At 35.9% G+C, this 21,806-nt stretch overlaps 1 protein-coding gene across 1 annotated transcript in view; it reads left to right on the forward strand.

The window, feature by feature from the left end:
• LOC137389486 (structural maintenance of chromosomes protein 2-like) overlaps nt 1-21,806 on the forward strand; it is a 36,778-nt gene that overhangs the window by 14,520 nt on the left and 452 nt on the right. Inside the window, exons 11-23 of the mRNA XM_068075500.1 lie at nt 197-335; nt 611-757; nt 889-1,029; nt 2,743-2,931; nt 6,210-6,359; nt 7,529-7,645; nt 7,797-7,944; nt 8,967-9,106; nt 9,465-9,578; nt 10,882-11,010; nt 14,797-14,923; nt 17,781-18,003; nt 18,803-18,950. Of these exons, the coding sequence (XP_067931601.1) occupies nt 197-335; nt 611-757; nt 889-1,029; nt 2,743-2,931; nt 6,210-6,359; nt 7,529-7,645; nt 7,797-7,944; nt 8,967-9,106; nt 9,465-9,578; nt 10,882-11,010; nt 14,797-14,923; nt 17,781-18,003; nt 18,803-18,950 (1,912 nt within the window). The remainder of the gene's footprint in view (nt 1-196; nt 336-610; nt 758-888; nt 1,030-2,742; nt 2,932-6,209; nt 6,360-7,528; nt 7,646-7,796; nt 7,945-8,966; nt 9,107-9,464; nt 9,579-10,881; nt 11,011-14,796; nt 14,924-17,780; nt 18,004-18,802; nt 18,951-21,806) is intronic.

Here is a 21,806-nt window from a genome sequence, read left to right on the forward strand (position 1 = left end):
CTTCAGAAAGAGTACAACTCGCTCTCAGACAGGTGAGTATTTTAACACTCGAGTATCTCTAGACAGCTGCGTCTTCTACAGAAGCTAACCTTGGTTTATCGCTCTTGGACGTATCTCATGAATTCAGTGTCTCATTCCAGTCTAACTGGTGTGTTTGTCTTTTTCTCCTACAGCGAGCTTATGCTTGTTTGCGTAGGTTCCCCAGCCTGCAGTTTGACTATACTGCACCTGATAGAAACTTTCCCCATAAAAAGGTTCGGGGACCTGTTGCTAAGTTGATTCAAGTCAAGGATGTTTCTACGGCAACAGCTCTAGAAGTGGTAGCCGGTGGGAAGGTATAACCATGTTATGTTGCTGTTTCAGCATATGTCTGGATGTAACATTCTTTCAGCTTATATTTTAAGCACCGTGTCAGAAGGTGCTTTACCCAACATGGGTTTGTATCTATTTGTCTACGGGAATTTTTGGAAGCCCACACAAGGGTTTTCATTCTTTTACATTTTTAAAAGCGTTCCTAAATTCATTAGCTAAACATTGAAAAACATAAAACTATTAAGCAAATTGCGTGCACTTTTGATGTTATTCCTGGAGTATGTGCGTTTAAACACAGCTGTACAACATTGTTGTGGATGATGACAAGACTGCACAAGTTCTGCTTGACAAAGGGCAGTTGAGGAGAAAATATACCATTCTTCCTCTCAACAAACTGACGGCTAAGCCTGTGGATGGCAGAAGTGTGGCTAGGGCAAAGAGCTTGGTGAGTCACTGGTTTGTTGTTAGGTCTGTACGTGTTAACCTGCTGTGCCATATTAAGAGTTGTTTCCTATTTTTCCTGTGTTTCAGTTTGGAGTGATGCGCGTGTAATTGGTGTGTTTATTATCTCTGCAGGTGGGAGAGAGCAATGCCAGCTTAGCCTTGGAACTCGTTGGCTATGAGAAGCAAATTGAGGCTGCTATGGTCCATGTCTTTGGCAATACATTTGTTTGCACAAACTCTCAGGATGCGAGAAAAGTGACATTTGATAAACAGGTTAGGCTCCTAGGGCGGGTGTGTTACCATTTTTATTATTAGAGAGACTGGAAAGGAAGGCAAAGCTGGTGTTTACTTTTATTTTGCGCATATTTACGTCTGCTCTGAAATGTGCCATCCGCTATCCCATATCTGTGATCAACAGGAAATGTGTACAGTCTGCTTCAAGCAGTACAGTCATACTTCGACTTACGAGCTTAATGCGTTCCGAGACTGAGCTCGTATGTCAATTTACTTGTATATTGGTGCAATTTATTTATATATAGAACAATGAAATATATATTGATTGGTTTCCATACTCTAAAAAATGCAAATAAAACACTCAAAACAAGATATTGTAACAGAAAGAACATGTTGGTTATTGTCCTAACTTACCACATGCTTTCAAAAAGCAACAAATAAAAAATAATGCAAGGAAATGTGATAAATTAAAATGTAAAGTTAAATGCATACAATAGCAGCCAACGCTAACATTTGCCAGAGAGGGAGATATAAGTTATCCTTCATTACAACAGTTGACTTTGATAAATTTGGATTTTATCAAAGTCTTAATAGACAAACTTAGAAGCAAATCTAAAAGCAAACTTTCATTTTTAACTTAACGTAATTAAAATTTCTTCGGCGTTCATAGTTTGAAGTTTCTCGCTGGTTAGCTAATTTTTCCTTTGTTTCGCTTTTATGACTAGCCGGCTGTTTTAAGATGAACCTATCTAAGGACGTTTGCCTTTGTCGCCCTTTCAACATGTTGCGATTAGGACGAACACAGTTGTCGTCACAAAGGTTTAATGCACGATCACTAGCCAACTTGTCCGAATGTCTATTTTTATAGTTTTGATAGATAGCACCGGCCTTTTCAAATAGCGTCGTTTCAGTTACGCTGTCACCGGCCAATTGTTTATCTTTTATCCAATGCCTGAGCGGTCTCTCCATCAGCGGTCGTGAAGATCACTGCGCCGTTTAAAAACTATGGTTAGTTCTTTTGCGAGCTAAATGCCCTGAATATAATCCTTCTGTTTGATAATTGTGGATGTATTTCTGTCATATTGCTGAGCTAGCTCAATCATGCATACTCATTTCGCATATTTTTCAATAATTTTCCGTTTAATATCAATTGTTATCATTTGCTTTTTCTTTGCATTATTTTTTATTTTACTGGCAAACTTTCGGTTTACGCACAGTACTTTTAATTTACATAATTCTGCACTGAAAAGCGCGCACAAAAACACGGTACAAAAGTATAACCTGAGCAGTTGAAAAATACAGATTGATGCTGTTGTCATAAAACACCTCCGGCATACTTGGCAACTGACTCACGTGCTCGTATCTCAAACAGCTCGTATGTTAGTGCTAAAACTTGCTCAAAAGCTGGCTCGTATCTCAAGTTTCTCGTACGTTGGAGCACTCGTAAGTTGAAGTATTACTGTATTTAACTCGATAGCCTTTAGTCTTTCTGATCATTAGATATTTATGGCTCTTTTTATTCTTGTGGTCGCTAGTATGTAATAGTGACACCTGTCAACCATTTGACATGAAGGCGTAATAGATAGAAGTGACACCTGTCACGCGTATAACCGAAATTGCTATAGCACTCAGTGCATAGAAATGACACTTGATGGTTAGCAAGTGACACCTGTTGCCAAGTAGCACATGTGGCTACAGTTTTTAGTTTGTTTGCTGACTTTTGGTAGAGTCATCTTCTCTGCAATGCTGTAGATAATGCGAAGATCGGTGACACTCGAAGGGGATTCATTTGACCCTGCCGGTACTCTCACTGGTGGTTCAAGGCCTCAATCATCTGGGATCCTCTCTAAATTGTCAGAGATAAATGAGATAGCACATAAATTGGCCGAATGCAAAGAGCTTCTCCTCGAAAAAGACAGCGAGCTTGTTGCTGTCAATAAGGTAGTACCTCTGCTTTATTCTTCATCAATTATTCTTTATAATGTACTATATGAATGCCTGGCGTTGCCCGATAATAAAAGTCTTTGCACAGAAAATTGATTTTTATTTAACATATAACAACAGTTACCATTCCAACTTTGAAACTTCATATCATGAGAAAAGTGTTTTGTGTAATTGACATAAATTAAGAGAGAAAATAAAAACAACTGTAAAGGCTTTCAAACTTTGTCAAACAACTTTTAAACTTCATATCATGAGGAAAATGTTTTGTGCAGGTCGAATAAATTGAGAAACAAAATAAAACAACTATAAAAGTGTTTAAATGTAAATGTGAAATAATTAGCAAGTAATAGCTAAATTAAGTCTGTTGTGCTACGATTATAATAAAAGATGATTCGGTAATGATACAATTAATACGAACTGAGAAAACGAAATAAATATCCTGAATATGTCGAATTAATAATGCCAATTTGCGCATAAAAGTGTGTGTGTATAAAGAAGGTTACTGTTCCAGCAGAAGCTATCCATCAAAACTTTGAATACGACGATACTGGTACTTCTCGATACTGGTATAAATGTAAAAATTAGATATCAGACCCTTTGTCTGGTACTTTGTCTGACCGAATGGAGAGAGAACGTAGAGGCTATTCCTACTTGAGATAATACAATTGTCTGCGTGAAAATTATTAGCCTTAACCGATTTAGAAATTGAACCTTACAAAAAACTGGAAATAGAAGTTCACGAAAACACGAAAAAGTGTCGTGGTTCAGAGTTTCAATTAATACGTCATTTAGCGTGTGAAATCGGGAAAAGGGAGTATACAGTATATAGTAAAAGCTATGAATCGTAAGAGCCTTCATAGACATGTGGTCAGACACTTAGATTACAAACCTGTGGTTGCAATCTTCATGAGTTCAAATCCAGCAGGATGTGAGATTTTAATTCCAAGATTTTAATAGCTATGGCCGGATTTACCGAAGAACACACATACATACAAACTTTGAGATTTATATACATAAATAGACTAGCTGAAATATCCGATGTTGCTCGGGTAAATTCGACCTTGAATTTTTTTCCCGTACATTTAACCCGTATGCATGCATCTAGTTCTATGTTGTATGTATGTGTTATGACCCATTCTGCCCCTATGTTATCACTGAATCTGTTTCCTTAGCTGTCTTAATTTGCTTGTCAGCTCTCATCCTCTGTCTGTACTGCTGCCGATGCTTTCAATTCTTCTCAACCATCTCATTCTCCCTGGCAGTGGTGTCTGTCGGCTGTTCTGTAACTGTCATCTTTTACTTCAGCTATTTCACTTTAAAATAATGAAATTTTTTAGAACCAACCAGAACTCTCTAAATAGCAAAGTTGTTTGAATTCAAGATGTTGGCATACAGAGATTATTTTATGATATAATTGAGATAAAATTTTATAAAAACTTTAAAAGTTTTGGAAAGTAATAAAATAAAACCTTTCTTGAAAAGTGAGTCGCCTGCATGAAAAATGTTCAAGAAATTTTGCACAGCAATCAGCTGTATGATCAAAAGATTCGGAAAATCCATCACGATCAGTTTCTATTCAACGACCATCTTAATCCTTTGGCTGGGTAAAAGCTCGCAAAAATAACCGCAAATCGTGTAATTTATTTCTGAAAATTCAACAAAATCGGTATTCTATAAACATACATAGCTCAAACTGAAATTTATTTCTATTAATAAAAACATTTTGTACATAAACATTAATTTACACGTGTACTACTATAAAAAAAGCTACGGCTATGTACAATTGTTTATGTATGAAGTGCTTGGAAGCATTCCTTTTGGCAGAGTCCAATGCCACAGCGCAGCCAATGTGTTCAGAGTTTATATCACTACCATCATCTGAATTATTATCATACTGATCAAACAAAAGATCGCGGAATCAAATAAATCTTCATTTTTTCGTTTTGAACGTCGAGCCGTATGTTGACTGGTTTTTCCAACTTCCATTTTTTCAAAGGAGTCACAATTTCTTTAGCTTTTAGCACAAAGCAACACCTCTTAGATGATCGTTTTAGATAGTTATTCATCAACTAACATCTTGTTGATAATATTAAAGTCTTACTAGCGTTTATATCCTTTGTTTATTGTAACTAGGCGACAGCCTTAAAAACGTCTACCACAAGCGACATAAAAGTCGTTTCCCCACGGAACCGATAAACGACATTTTGGTCGTTTTCCCAGCCAAAGGGTTAAGTAACCCATTTGTTACTTGGTGGGCACCAAAGCCAAGATGCCAGTGCAGTCCCATGTTGCCAGTCGTGAACGTTTTTACAAGACCTCGATATTGCGTAAATTTTATTGGTCGTTAATATGTACTACGCAATAATATAGTATAGCTCTATGACATTCCTGCGTACTGACAATAGTCTTATTGATAAGCTTAATAACTGCTCGTGAATATAGTTTATTCTGCCTAAAAGCATTTATACCAACTCGCCTTTGTAACTATACATAAACATGGATCACGGATTGCAGTCTTAATAGGTCCACCCAAAGATTTACCACAATTGTGCCAAAAAGGAACCAGTTGCATAGGTTTTTCTTTATTCCTGCGACAGCATAAAATTGTGGTTTAAATTTTTTTTAATTTGCGGTTTAGAGTGAATAAAAGAAATAAAAGAAATGTTGTAAACTTAAATGTATTTCTGCTAGTGAAATTTTTCAAAACTGGACCAAAGATATTTTTTGCTACTACATTTTTAAATTAGATAATGCCTAACGGGTTCTGCCTTTACGATAAATAAGTTTGTAACAGTTTTTTCTTCTGTTGAACACGTTATTTGGTAGTGGAGTGATGATGTGGGAAATAATTTCCATTGCATCATTATTCACCATTTCTATTTATTCATTTATTTTACTTTTATCCAAATATAGTCAGTACTTTATCCATAGTCAACATTCAACTCTGCGTATGCAACAGTCCCTAGTTTTTCTCCTACACCTGTAATCAAATATTCTTTTTGTTTACATACATCTGGCACTCACATTTGTTGGCAGTCTACACTGCAGGAAGCTCCTTTAAAATCGCTGTAAAATATTCAACCCTTTTTGTTTATTGAGGATATACTTACCTGTTCTTCTATATAACTCACTCATTTCCCTGTTTCAATAACTGATGTATCGGAATCACTCCCTTGTGTACCTGGGTTACTCACTCGTGTACCTGTTTCACTCAATTATATACCTGGTTCACTCACTCATGTACCTGTATCACCCACTCGTCTGTATTTTATCAGTCATACGAGCAGTTCAGCAAATTACAACAACAGCTAAGTAGGAAGCAGAAAGAATTTGAGCTGCTGCGGGACAAGCTAAAGCAGACGACGCATGGAGCTCAGCTCGAGCGTATCGAGAAACTCGAGGAAACTATTTCTACTGAGAAACAGGTTTGGCTTGTCTACTACTGGTTGCTATTGAAACCAAAATGAGCCGATTGTCTAATTAAAACTTTTGTATCAAAGTTTGTAGAAGTCGTGTTTACAAAGTGAGCACCCTTTCAAATTGATTCAGTTGGCAGCATTCTTTTTTCAGGTCCATACAAGTGTCCAACAAGTGTCCAGTCACACAACTTTATTTATAGTATTTACTCATTGTGCCTGTGTAAAAATATGTCTGCGATATTTACTTTGAGGTAACTTAGGCTGCCCATCAGTTGAGTCTGGTTGTTGACAAAAGTTTCTCGATTTGCTATGATTCTCTCGTTCTACTCTTTCTTTTCTGTTTTTAAGCATTTAAAAATACCACTTGAACATACAATTTAAAAATACCACTCAAACATACCACTTAAACATACCAGGTAAACATATCATGTAGAATTATAAGCGTTTAAAATAATGTGACATAAAATAAAGACATGATTGTGTGAAATTATCACTAAATTAACTCCTTGTCCCAGAATAACCAGGACTTCTGACTTCAACATGCGACCTGCAATACACCTAGTACCACTCTTTCTATTTATTCATCTATTGTTTCTCATCTTTTTATATTTATGACTTTATTTATATTTATCAACTTTAAAATATATTGTTCTCTAGTTATTTGATTAACCAGATGATATTGTCCCTGGGTTGTTAGTTTAATACGTTTAATCTGACATTTCTAGCCATGTTCTACTTATTGACACGAACTGTCTTGATATAAGTGTGCGGTGTTATTAGTAGCATGTAGTATAATATGATTTTATGGTAGTTGTCTGATGTATAATATAATATAGTGTTATAGAAGTTGTACTGGCATTAATTCTCAGCATTATTACCTTTAAAAGGATCTGCTATATGTTGTATGTTATCTTATATTGCTCATGTCTACTAACATGCTAAATGTGTAATTGAATACATCATTAAAGGTTTCTATTTCTAGGTCAGGACTTCTGCACTCTGCGTTTCTAGTATGTATGATTAGGGAAGTGACATGTGTGTTAGCATGATGATTACGTTGTGTGATAAAACTACTAAAATATTGAACAAAATAGTTTCCAGTTTGCAGGAATTAGTCAACAAAATCCTGGAGCGTGTCTAGCCACTTACTGTATTATAAATGTGCGGTGTTCTAGGGCATAAACGCTGCCAAGGAAACAAAAGAGGCCAGCAAGAAAAAAGTGGCTGAATTAGAGCATATGATTAAGAATGCCAAGGAAATGCACGAGCAGTGCCTCAAACAGCTGGAGACGGTGTGTTGATGACTTAGCTGTAAACATTACCTGAGAATTGGTCGGCATGCGCTGTTCTTATTTTGCTCTAGTTGACTGATTGCATTTTGTACCATAACCAACCCTGCATGCGATCCGTTCTCCACGCAAATGTCAAATAACGGTATTGCAGGAAATGGCAGCGGCCAAGAAGGAAATGGAGAATTTAGAAAAGAAATATGCCAAAACTGAGCAGCACTCAGAAACTCTGAAGTTGGAAGTTTTGACTCTGGAGAAGCAAGTAGATGAGTGCAAAACTCAAGTTGAAGAAGTCACACAAGGTATGCTCACCTTTTTCCCGTTGGTTATTTTCTTTGTGTAATAAGCATCTCAGAATTGTTGTCTCTTCTAGTAGGAGGGCTGAAATTGCGTTCTAAGATAACAATAGGCGTACTTACTTTCTCGTACTGATGTAGGTACAAACAATATTGTAAATTTTTTTGTAACTTGAAAATATCTTAATTCATAGATTAATTAAATTAATTAATAGACAACTAGAGTTAAATAATAGAATTATCATGCTCAGAATGTACATAAAAAAGCTTCACCTCTGAAAATACTTTTTGAAATCTATCGTCACACACTTAAGGTAGACTAAACACAATTTAGTAAAAAATGAGCCTATTTGGGAACTATGTTGGCCACTTGTCCGCGTACCAAGAAAACAATTTTTAGTACCTAGTTAGATTTAAAAGGAAGTTTCAAAGGCAGCGCTGACTCAACAGGTTTCATCCATATTACATTAATTCTTGTGTTTCAGCTTTGTAAATAATTATACTTCAAATTTGTAATTAATAGAGAGTTCGAGTCTAAAGCAGTTGCCACCAGTTGGGACAATATTGTGTTAACATTCGTTAATATGTTAATATTGTGGTAACATTCGTTAAAAGTGTGTTAACATTCGCTTATATTGTGTTAACATTCGCTTATCAGAATCTGTGATTATGAAATTATAGTTTGTATCATATAAAAGCCTTATTTTTTCAACAGCTTCAAATACTTTAAGCTTCTTTAAATCTGTTAAAAGTAATCTACTTTTTGACTATAACTACCCATGTAAGTGTACTTCCTAAGTATAGGAACCACTTTGGCTGAAAACATCTTATAAATTGTTGCAGATATGAAAAATATACATTCTGTATCACACTAGATTATGTGTATATATGATATTATCTTCTGCTGTATCATACTAGAGTGTATATATATACATGTACATGATATCTCCTGCTATTCCACACTAGAGTGTATATATGCATGACATATCCTGCCATTTTACACTAGAGTATATATATGCATTATCTAGAAATTGTCGAGCTTGAGAAAAGGTCAGCAGAGTTGAAGGAGAAGGTAGCTGTTACGAGAGCGGCAGCTAAGGAGACAGAGGGCGCTCTCAAGGCTCATCGGCAGCAATTGGCAGCATGGAATAAGGAGATGAGCAGCAAGGTTTATGTCACTCTCAAAATCAACTTAACAAGCTATGTAGCAGCTAGGCTAGATACACTTGATAGACTTAACAGGATATATAGCGCCATGGCTAGATACAATACATGTAGGTAGACTTATCAGGCTATGTAGCAGCTAAGCTAGATATAGTATATAAATATATATCTACTAATGTATATCTAGCTTTGCTGCTGCGTAGCTGGTAAGCAAATTGACATATATTTATCTCGATTTGTTATTTACCTTCTGGAGTCACGGCAACCTGATTTTGTGCTGCATTTACATAGCCTTGACTTTAGCTTTGAATAGAAGCCAGGCAAAGGTTCACAGAGTTGTTATATTCCAAGGAATTGTACAGGTTACTGAGCTGAAGAAACTGAAGCAAGAGCACACAGCTGCTACTCTGAAGATTGAACAGTTCGACCATGACATGGAGGCGGTAGAAAACTCTGCTGAGAGTGCTTCTAAGGAGGTTAGCAGCTCCACATGTTCGTTGTGATTATCTGCAGAAAAATAAATTTGCTTGACTCGTTAATATTGTCATAAACTGAGGATGGCGCATTCTGTTACCTTTATAATATACATAGCACTTTTCACCAGCATCCCAGTTTATGTAAAACATTAACACTGTCTCCTTTTGATTCAAATGTCTATGTGTTAAGCACACACTTGAGATGAATACAGCGCTATACATGTACCCTGTTCATCACATGTTGTCAAACTGTATTGTGACAAGTCTCTATACATGTACCCTGTGCATCACGTGTGGTCAAACTGTATAGTGACAAGCCTCTAGACATGTACTCTGGTCATCACAAGTTGTCAAACTGTATAGTGACAAGTCTCTATACATGTACCCTGTGCATCACATGTTGTCAAACTGTATAGTTGCAAGTAATTTATACACTCAGACTAATCAGGTGGTTATAAAAGTATTTATATTCCCTGCTCATGTGATGAAGCCTACCTTCAATTTTATGAAGTAGTAGAGTCTGTTCAAAGTAGGTTCCATTACCGACGTCTATCAAAAATAATTAGCCAATTCTGTGCAATAATTTATACGGAAAATTTTAAACTGCAAATAAAAATTGCTCACAGCGTGTAGCATTGAGCAATGTACAATCAGCTAGCTTATAAAAAATGGATATTTCGGCAAAAGTATTGCTTCAGCGTGTATTCTGCCTGTATCGTCGCTAGTAGGTCGTGACATTGTCTACCCTGAACACCGTAGTCTTTTGTCACAACTAACTATACATGTACATTCTGCACGGTAGGCTAGCACAATCATCAGTAGCTACTGCTATATCAGTAGCTACTGCTATATCAGTAGCTACTGCTATATCAGTAGCTACTGCTATATCAGTAGCTACTGCTATATCAGTAGCTACTGCTATATCAGTAGCTACTGCTATATCAGTAGCTACTGCTATATCAGTAGCTACTGCTATATCAGTAGCTACTGCTATATCAGTAGCTACTGCTATATCAGTAGCTACTGCTATATCAGTAGCTACTGCTATATCAGTAGCTACTGATATAGCAGTAGCTACTGCTATATCAGTAGCTACTGCTATATCAGTAGCTACTGCTATATCAGTAGCTACTGCTATATCAGTAGCTACTGCTATATCAGTAGCTACTGCTATATCAGTAGCTACTGCTATATCAGTAGCTACTGCTATATCAGTAGCTACTGCTATATCAGTAGCTACTGCTATAACAGTAGCTACTGCTATAACAATAGCAGTTCGTCGTATCATTCTCTTTATGTTCAGGTTGAAAACTTGAAACAAAAGTACGATTGGATTGCTGACGAACAGCAATACTTTGGACAAGCAAACTCAGCCTATGACTTCTCCCAAAATGACCCAGAGCGAACTGCCTCTCAGATATCTAAACTGCAGGTAAGACTAACCCAATGCATTTTATTTGTCAAAATCGCGGTATCTTATTGGGTTGCTTGCCAGTTGTCCTAATAGCTGTTGCCGTGTATAAATAGTTGTAGGTTTGCTGCCAGCTAGCGGAGTCAGTAATTCCAAACCAGTAATATTGATTTAAACAAAATGTTTCACTTTAAAAAGTAACTTTTGATGCTCAATCTATAGGAACCATTAGCTGCAGATGTTATATGATGATCTATAAGTGAGATTGTTGTGTATTTATAGTAAAGGTTATGTCTAAACAACATCTTTGAATCAAGCAAGATAACTGATAGAATGGTGTCCTCTTTGACATCTATAAATACGAGCGTCATTAGCACAGTCGGATTCTCCATGAACTGCTATTTATGTATACAGTTACTTTTATCAGGCAAAGATATAAATACACTCCTAGTACTACCCTAGTACTACCCTAGCATGAAAACGTGAACAATGTGCCAACAATACATAACAGCTGATGGCATTGAGTCAATTTTCAAATGAAGATAAATTTCTAAATGGAAATCTATAATTTCAAGTTTTGCACGTATACCCTCTTGACAAACTATAGTTGTACATGTATGTAAAGTACACTCTCAGACTAACCAGGTGGTCATGAAGGTTTTTTTATACTCCCTGCTCATGTGATGAAGCCTACCTGCAATTTTAGCTATCGCTGTAGTTCATATACTTGGATATATCCATGTTCATGTATATAATTAGTTTGAAGAATAGTGTTTACTTAGCTTTCAGTTCCCGTCTGTTTCAAAGATACCATCTATCCTCTCATCTTGCTCTAAGTACAGTAAGTCGTCGCCTTACAACCTATGCAACATACGTCCACCCGACTTTACGACCACGTCTGTGAGAAGGTCAGGCAGCTCAGTGCGACGTGTAGCGTAAGCCGAAACTGGCTTTTTATGTGCAAAAAAGGAGTTATGAGCGTCAATCCATCGTAAGCCGATTCAGATTACCGCAATGATGCCATCAAATAATATGCTTCAAACCTGCAAATTTATAAGGTATATAATAATAATCTGTCAAATGCTACAAATATATACGAGTATATTCAAGAACAAATGATGTAAACAAACCATATTTATAATACATTCAAGAACAAAAATTAACATTTTTAAAACAAAATTAGCGTTTGCTCAACCAGTTATCAGTAATTATAGTAATATAGTAACCATAGTAATTATATAATGCAAACATCCCCTGTTAAAAATCATCAAAATTCTATACAAATACTCTACATATTAAAAATTAGTAACAAAATAGTATGTTAACCTTAGTAACTATGGTTACCTACAGTAACTTTAATATTAGTGTATTTATTGGTTTGATGTGCATTAAAATGTGGTATGTGCAGAGATATACCGTAGAGAATTCTTATCTTCAAAATGGACGTTCGTATAACATAAACTTTGAATTCACTTTAAATAAGTTAAGCTTAGTAAACACACAGTTGAAGCTAAATTTAAGTGTGTACTTTTAACTATTTTATTGAATTTCAATTTTTTATCACTAAAATTTTATCACCTACTAGTTTCCGGTTTCGTTTTCGCTATAATCTTAGAGAATCTCTTTAAAACCTTTTTCAACCTAATTCGGCAAAAGGAGCGAACGATGCTGTTTTTATCATGAAATGGATTTTGTTAGCATGTTAAGAGAAGTTGTTTGACCACTGACCTGTTTGAAGGGATCACAACTCCAACTTTGCTACTGCTTTTGGAGGGAAAATATTACCGTTTTACATACAAGAAGTGCTGTACTAAGAGAAATCAGTTGTCATGTCTCTTTCAGACATTGTAAAAATATTGGAAAACATTGGAAAGAGTACTTATGTAATTTATGTGCTTTAAGAGAAATTAACTTATTGTCTCCTGTCAACATCTCCATCAATATAATATAGCAAAACCTCTGCATAGTAAAAATTGCTTTATATCGATGTGTTAACAATATAGCAAAACGAATGAAACATCCTGGTTGGGTTGTAGTAACTTATCAGGGTAACAATTCTAAACACCGTAAAACCTTCAAACCAGGTGCAGTAAAAGGTTCTGATGTCATGACACCTAAAAATTTAGCAAAAAGTTTCATGACCAATTGTTAGAGACGCACTATTTGGTATGAAGGATAATAGGAAAATAAAAAACAAATTTGGAGACACTGACAAAGATCAGTTTTATAGTAGAATAGAGAATGTTCTCTCTCAGTATCCATTACAGAATTCTGCTCTGTTATTTCGTTATTCAATCAAACGCTGCCAGTTGCGGGGAAAAAATATTTTACTGTATGTCACGTGATGTTCGCAGATACACACCGTGGCTTCCCATCTAGTTACTTCACTGCGTAACTATTCTATCCAAATGGCATCATATGTCTATGATTGGGCTTTAGCTTAGGCATTGCTAGTTACATTGTCAATCTTATGGAATGGTTATGCAGTGAAATGATTTTATGAGAAGCCTTGGTGTGTATCTACGAATATCTCATGATGTAACATTAAATAAAGTGTTTTACTGCAAATGGCGGCATTTATTTGAATGCTGTAACAGCAGAGAAGAAAATTGTAAAAGATACCGAGCAAAAACATTCTGCATTCAACTAAAAAAATTGATAGAACTTTCTGTGAGATGACAGTAGTTTGAGAATTTTTGTAGTTTGATCTCGCGGTTAGAGATTTGGATGGCAAACCTACGGTCGCAATCTTTGTGAGTTTAAGTCTAGCTGAATGTAAAATTTTAATAGCTGTAGCTGAACATACCGAAAAACAGACAGACGACAGACAAACTTTGAGAAATATATATCGATTAATATAATAATATACTGAACACTATCTCCAGCTATAGCGGGTAAGATCGATAGCCGGTCGTACGTAACATACTTAAGTTGATATTTATGTCGGTGTACTGCTAGTTATTCAAGCGATTCTTGTCCCCGTTATCATGTCTCAATCGTTGTTAATAAACAATGCTGGATTATGGATAAGAGTTAAGGAGATGTTGACTATGATAGGTTGTCTTATAACTGATGATAAGATTGTTAACATTGCTGTTGCAGTCAGCTCTAGCTAACAATAGCTGTCCTTATCTAAACAGGCATAGCTTACCGTCCTAAATTATGCTTCTAAAATTGTTTAACTATTTTATAAATATGAAATTGAATGCTACACAAAACGATACATATTACCACGATATATAGTAATTATGAGCTGCCGTTAGTCATCCTTTAAAGAGGCACTCTAGGTAGTTATATATTCAAGTCCGCTTAATGACTTTCCACTTCACTCCAGCATGCCCATCATGGTTGGTAGAGAAGCTAAATATCTAGTTATATTCTATGTTTATCTAGGAGAAGCGTACGAGTCTAGATCTAGTTATATTTTATGTTTGTCTAGGAGAAGCGTAAGGGTCTAGATCTAGTTATATTCTATGTTTGTCTAGGAGAAGCGTAAGGGTTTAGAGCTAGTTATATTTTATGTTTGTCCAGGAGAAGCGTTAGGGTCTAGAGCTAGTTATATTTTATGTTTGTCCAGGAGAAGCGTAAGGGTCTAGAGCTAGTTATATTTTATGTTTGTCTAGGAGAAGCGTAAGGGTCTAGATCTAGTTATATTTTATGTTTTTCTAGAAGAAGCGTAAGGGTCTAGATCTAGTTATATTCTATGTTTGTCTAGGAGAAGCGTAAGGGTCTAGATCTAGTTATATTCTATGTTTGTCTAGGAGAAGCGTAAGGGTCTAGATCTAGTTATATTCTATGTTTGTCTAGGAGAAGCGTAAAGGTCTAGAGAGGAATGTGAACATGAGAGCCATGAGTATGTTAGATCAAGCCCAGGCGCAGCACAATGACATGCTGAGGAAGAGAAGGATACTCGTACAAGACAAGGAGAAACTGGGTAAGAAACATACTGTATATTGTTGTGTAATGACTCACTCCATACTGTATATTGTGGCGTAACGACTAACTCTTGTGTTTTCTTTATCCCCTGGAGTTCTTACTTCAAAGGTCTCGCTTGTAATTCATTGCGAGGTTTTTAGAAAGTGTTGGCAAAAGGATAGTATTCCCATTTTACATGTATGAGCGCAACCTGTTACAGCTTACTGCCTTTCTATTGGGAGTTTTCTCACCCTGTACTTTCTATGTCATAAGCTCAAGCATTTCATTTTTGTGGACCCACATTCATTAAAGGCCATTGAACAATGATGATATGAAAACAATCTGTTAACCACATGTTATCTAGCAGTCTTTTACGTATAATCAACCCATGTTAAGCCTTTTAAAGCATGAGACTTGGTGTCAGTTCATAACATGTACATATATGTTTGTCTACCTACTCTATAGCTTCTACGTTTCAACAAGATAACTGGTGACATGCGGATGTCTCTGTTTCAATGTTTGTAAACAGCTAGTCTCAATTCCTAAAGGCTTCAATCAGAATATACTGCTGAAATAAACATTGCTACTAGCAAGCCAGTTAGTTTAATAACAGCATCATGAAATGTTGTAGCGGAACAAATTTGATAGTTTATCTTGAATTCGCCCATATATTGCAAGCATATTTGCTCTTTGAAAGTCTACAAGCCCTTTGAGGGAGTGATATTGCTAGTAACTATGAAGGTGGTCCCATATCTGTCCTCAAAGTTGACACGCTGTCAATTCATTGCTCAGCTGCGTGTCATCCGCTGACTGGCGGAGATTGCAAGTGTATGTAAGTTGGTGGTAATGTATATTACAAGAAGTCTAATGCTCCAAATGGCCTGAAATTTGTTGGTCATCTGTCAAACTTCTGCTGCATAACCTGTCTTAGCATACTTTAACTCTTAAGTTTCCATCGATAGAAAAATGTTTTTTTTATCGGAGTTTTGTTTCAATACACTCAGCCTCTGTCCGTGATCAACATTAGATCAGCCTTTTGAAAGATTGATTTTGCTAAAGCATAAAAGTTTCAATATTTGTTTGTTTATCCATGACATTTTACTTGAGTATTGATAAATGCCAAAATATTAACAGTAGCGTCAAGGTCGGTAGGAGATTCCTTAATTTTATCTTTCATAAAGAAAAGTTTTAACTGAAATTTCTAATTCCCATATTTATTGCTTTGTGATGACTATGACTATGATGACTATGACTGTGATGACTATGACTGTGATGACTATGACTATGATGATTATGTTTTGGCAACTTTTTAACCCATCTGCCAGGGGCGGCTTTTTTCCATGAGCAATATGTTTTTGTGATTGAACGATTGTTCTCGTAAATTTTATCTTACCAAACGTATCGAGTTAACGTTTATCTTGCCTTGTTGGCTCATCTAGCTTGTGGCTATATGTTTACTATTAATGCTTACCAGCTATATGTTTCCTTTAATGTATCGACCTTTTATTAGTCGTTTTTATGTCATTTACAATGGCCTGTTATTGCTGGTTACTCAGTCATTGATAGTAGGTTTATAAAATACTCACTTTTAGCCTTATAAGAATGTTAACATACCCCCTAACTTCAACTCTTAAATTCTAAAAAGAACTGCTGGAATGCATTTAAACACGCACTAAAAATTACTGAACACATAACCGCTACTTTGGTTGTCCACTCGTATGGACTTGTACATAAACTAGCTAGTAATATATCAACAAGTTGTTTATGGTCTCAAATGTTAGCTTAGTGATAACAGTATCCTTGGAATGTAGGTGGCTTTTCTTAGAAACGCAAGCGGAAGTGTTTGATTTAATCAAGTGCTCTTGTGAGGCCAATAGCTAGCTTATCTAGATGAAGCAACTCAGATGTAAGGCAATTACATAGCATGCTGTCTGATGCTCCAGCCTTTGCAGGCATCCATAGTCACCCCATATCACATCTGCCGGACTTGGCATTTGTCATTGTCATCCAAAAAAATCATTGAAAATTCAGCTTCTCATACCATATTGCTGAAGTGCCATGAAAAATATTGGAAGACTTCATGTGGGTTGATGCTGGTTGGGTGATAGAAATACTTGTGACTCACTGTATCTTACACTAAATATTGGCAAAATTGATTTCAATTAATGTTTGGAACGAAAGGTTATGCTATTGTCAGGCGCCTCAAGTACGCATCGCAGAGCGTTCATTGCAATGCGGATGATAGGGCTAGTGTTTCTCAATGTCTCACATTTAGTCTTTTTAACCTTGACACTACATTTCACTGCGGATTTGGAGTTGTTTTCACTCCAATTCATAGAAACGGTAAAATCTGAATCCTTTCGATACCGTGTGGCTTCTCTAAATTAGTGCAAAAACATTCGCTGGTGCTGTACATCGACATAGAAATACTCACTGCTGGTGGGCCTGAATCAATAATACTTAGCTGAGTTCTCCGCCGTGGAGATAATTGAAAAGTGACCATGACCCAAAAATGAGTCTACTTTATCAATTTTTGTTTTGAGGAATACATCAAGAATCTTAGAAAGATCTATATAGTGTAACTCCGAATACGGTCGACGCAAATTCATCGGCAGCGAGCTACTTCAAACCCATTTGAAGCACGGAGACGAGTGATTGTATTTTGTCATTATAAAGAGAGTTTCTTCAAGGAACTGTAGTGTGTAGCCTAGCTGTATATATTTATATATTTCCTTCATGTGTAGCCATAGTGATAGCTACTGTAGTGTGTAGCCTAGCTGTATATATGTATATATTTCCTTCATGTGTAGCCATAGTGATAGCTACTGTAGTGTGTAGCCTAGCTGTATATATTTATATATTTCCTTCATGTGTAGCCATAGTGATAGCCGAGTTAAACGAGAAGAAGAACATAGCCGTGGAGAAAGCATACAAGCAAGTCAATAAAGACTTCACCTCTATATTTTCCACATTGCTTCCTGGAGCGACGGCAAAACTTGCACCGCCAGACGGCGCCTCATGCTTGGACGGTTTGGAGGTCAAGGTCGGGTTCGGGGATGTCTGGAAGGATTCTTTGACTGAATTGAGTGGAGGGCAGAGGTTGGTGTATTACGATTTGTGGTTGGTCTTTGCTAACATTTAGCGAGCAACTCCTCAGTCGATAAGTCGTTCACTCCGATAAGTTCTGTCTTTACAACGGTGACCGACATGATTAGGGGGTTCATCATATTGTATCGATGAGTAACAGTTGAATTCTTACTGCCACTTGCAACATTCTAACACATTTATATACAAAAAAATTAAACAGTTCTTTTCTCAGTTTCCAGGCCATAAATATTTCATACATTTAGAATGCTCATCATATAATAATAGCTTTTTCAAATTATCATCAAGCAGATGCCTGACACACCTGAATTAACCGTCATTAAATTTTCATGTTAAAATAGTTATGATTCGTGGTACAGTCAAACATGAGCGTACCATCTCTACATACAAACGCATCAACATGAGATGTATGAGTCTGATGAATATGTCTGTAATTTATGGAAACATTGCAATTTCATAAGCATGAAATTAAGGTAGAAATTAAAAATAAAACATTGAAGTTAATAAAAATATATATTTTATTACTTTTTCATTTCTTTATAAATTAAGTATTTTAGTATAAGTTGACTAAGGATTATTACTTCAATGTCTGTTTTAGTTTTTCAATGTAGTTTGATACAATGCAGTTATTTTAACACTCTATCAAACTGTAATTAAACATTATCTGTATGTATATCTGATATGAAGCGACCTAGTAGTGGGGCACCTGTTCAGGCATGAGCCAGGAATTCAGTGGCTCGGCCCAAAGCAGGTTATATAACAATGGTAAGTACATGTATATAGCCTATTGTAGGTCATTGGTGGCTCTCTCACTTATCCTATCCATGCTGCTGTTCAAGCCTGCTCCTCTATATATTCTGGACGAGGTCGATGCTGCACTTGACCTCTCACATACACAGAATATAGGTCAAATGTTGAAGAGTCACTTTACACATTCGCAGGTAAATTTTTGCATGCAGGTCCTTGGTTCTATATGCGCATTTGGACTTAAATGCTCTTGAAGAGTGCAGTTCTGTGTGACCTTTCCAATCATACAAATATGACCTGCTTGGTTTGTTGGGACAATTCTGTAAGTGCTGTCAAGTAAACAATGTAGGCGCTGTCATGTCATAAATGTAAGCGCTGTCAAGTCAACTAAGTGTCGTAAAGTCAACACTGTAAGTGCTGTCAAATCAACAATGTAAGCACTGTCAAGTCAACAATGTAAGCGCTGTCAAAAGCAGTATTGAAGTTTGAAATGGAACTGACCATGGAGGAGAGTGTGCTAGGAAGGTTTTATTTGATTTAGACTCTGTTACTCTATAGACTCTGCGCTCGGGTTAAATATTACTGACATTAAAGGTTAAAGGTTAACTGGTAGTATTTCAAGATGACATCTATATATCTAAATCTCAAAGCTTGTCTGTCCTTCGGTATGTCCAGCTATATCTATTAAAATCTGTTGCTAAATGACGTATTAACTGAAACTCTATGAACTTTATGAAACTCGATGCTTTTTCATTTTCGCTGTACTAGGGCTAATTTGTTTTCCGCAAAACGATATCAACAATGATTTCTCTCAAAATTAAAATTTGGCGATTGTATTTCAGTTTAGCATCATCCGTTATGGTGAAAACGGGATCGCAAACAAATAAGTTATAAAATTTTGATTAAAAGTTCACTAAAATACATACTAAACCTTCCTTCAAGTATGTTTTTAGTAAGCTTAATTCATATAAGTTAGATTCAGCGTTTATGTTACACGTCTGTCTCGAAGGTAAGAACTCTACACGTAGTACATTGTAATGTTACATTTTCTTGCAGATCATAACCACTAAATGCACTAAAGTTATTGTAGGTAACTATAGTTAGTAAGGTTGACATATTGTTTTGTTACTATTTTTTAATGATGATGATTTTTACCAGGCAGTGGTTGTATTAGATAATTACTGTTGGTTTTTATACCATTCTATACGTCTATATGATATTTTCGCCTTATAATGCCAACACTGAAACTAAATAAAATCATAATATAATCACATACCAAATAATTTTTATAATGTAATTGTAGCAAAACAGACTATATTTAGCCATTACTTGCTAATGATTTTACATTTTAACACCTTTACAGTGTTATTTTTCCTCCTAATTTATTTAAACAAAACGCTTCTTTCATGATATGAAATTTAAAAGTTACAGTTGTTTGAAAAGTTTGAAAACCTTTACAGTTGTTTTATTTTTTCTCTTAATTCATTTGAACTGCACCAAAAACACTTATCCCATGATATAAAGTTAAAAAGTTAGAATGGTAAATGTTGTATATGTTAAATAAAAATAAATTTTCTGTTCAAAGACTTTATTATTACCAGGGCAACGCCAGCCATTCATCTAGTTTATACCAATATAATGAAATTTCATTTTTCAGTGATATTTTGATGTTAGCAGAACAAAAAACTACTCAAAAGCGCTTGCCATGCGCGCTCCAAGCTGTGACATAAGGCGGTCGTTTTGTCTGCAAAACACAGACGTATGAATGTCAATGTCTACACCACTATTAGCCAATGTCTGAGTGTGAGACAAAAGCACTTCTGTTGGCCGCCATTCTTAAATATTACCCTCCCCATCTAATCGCCACACTACATTGCTATGGTTACCCAACATACAGATAATTAGAACACAAGGTCGAAGTGGATTCCACAACTACCAGGGAGGTCTGCGTCGTATTCACATGTACCGCTTTGACTTTCGAGCGATGGTTATAGAATTACACCAATCAGCTTGTGCGTACAACTTGTGGAGTCTATTAGCAAAAAATTATTTCTTTACACAAGTGGAAAGTTTTAAAAATAGTCTGTAAAAATTAGCTATTTTCGGAACACATCCGCTTGAAACCCAGCGACACATGCTCTGTTTTACGAGTAAGGATTTTGAATGAACAATTTTTAGATAATCTAGTTTAAAAACTAGGGGTTTTAGTATAACTATATAACATTATATAACTATATGATTATACAGCATGGCAGCTGTTTTCGATCAATGTTTTGCAAATATCGCAAATCTTTCGGTCCCCTTACAAATGATAAAACAGATCTGCTATTTGGTCGAAATTGCACAAAATATTATTGAAACCTCAATCTGTAACATTAACTGCTGCTGTTAATGCACTTACAATTTGTGCTGTCAATTAACCTTTAAGGGACAAGCTAGAGGATTGAATACCTCAACTACTCCTGTTAAGTCTCGAACATCCTCCAGTTGGTCGATATCTGTCTCTAGTTAACTCAAATTGGGTTGATCTGTCGACTAGCGAGGTCGTTAGTGAATCAGTTTTTTCTGTTAAAAATGGTTTTGCTTTTTTCAATGGATGAACGATAATCTGGGTAGCAGTCAACAAAAAGTCTAGAATCCATCGTTTTTTTGACGTCATCAAGTCGTTTGCACATGCGCTTGTTCAAGAAAAAGCCGTCATATTTGTAGAAAACGATCGTTTTTATTTTATTTAATAGTACTTTTTGGCGTTGTTTTGATATTATAATAAAAAAATTGCAAACAAAAGCATCATTTTCAAAAATTCATTGCAAAAGCTTGGTTTTTTTAACGATGAAATTATCTATAAAGATGGCCGACAACGATAAAATGACGTCACGAAAAAACGAAGGATACGTTCATCCACCCATTTGTTGCTCAGAACTCATCTACAGACAGACAATCCAGTAGTCAAGTCCTGTAGCATTTGTTGTTAGAAAAATAATTCCTTGGATATGAAGTAAGAATAGATTAAATGTTCATCATTTGGCATGTATCTGGCATTCAGTATC

This window comes from Watersipora subatra, chromosome 3 (assembly GCF_963576615.1).
Source record: "Watersipora subatra chromosome 3, tzWatSuba1.1, whole genome shotgun sequence".
NCBI classification, from domain to species: domain Eukaryota; kingdom Metazoa; phylum Bryozoa; class Gymnolaemata; order Cheilostomatida; family Watersiporidae; genus Watersipora; species Watersipora subatra.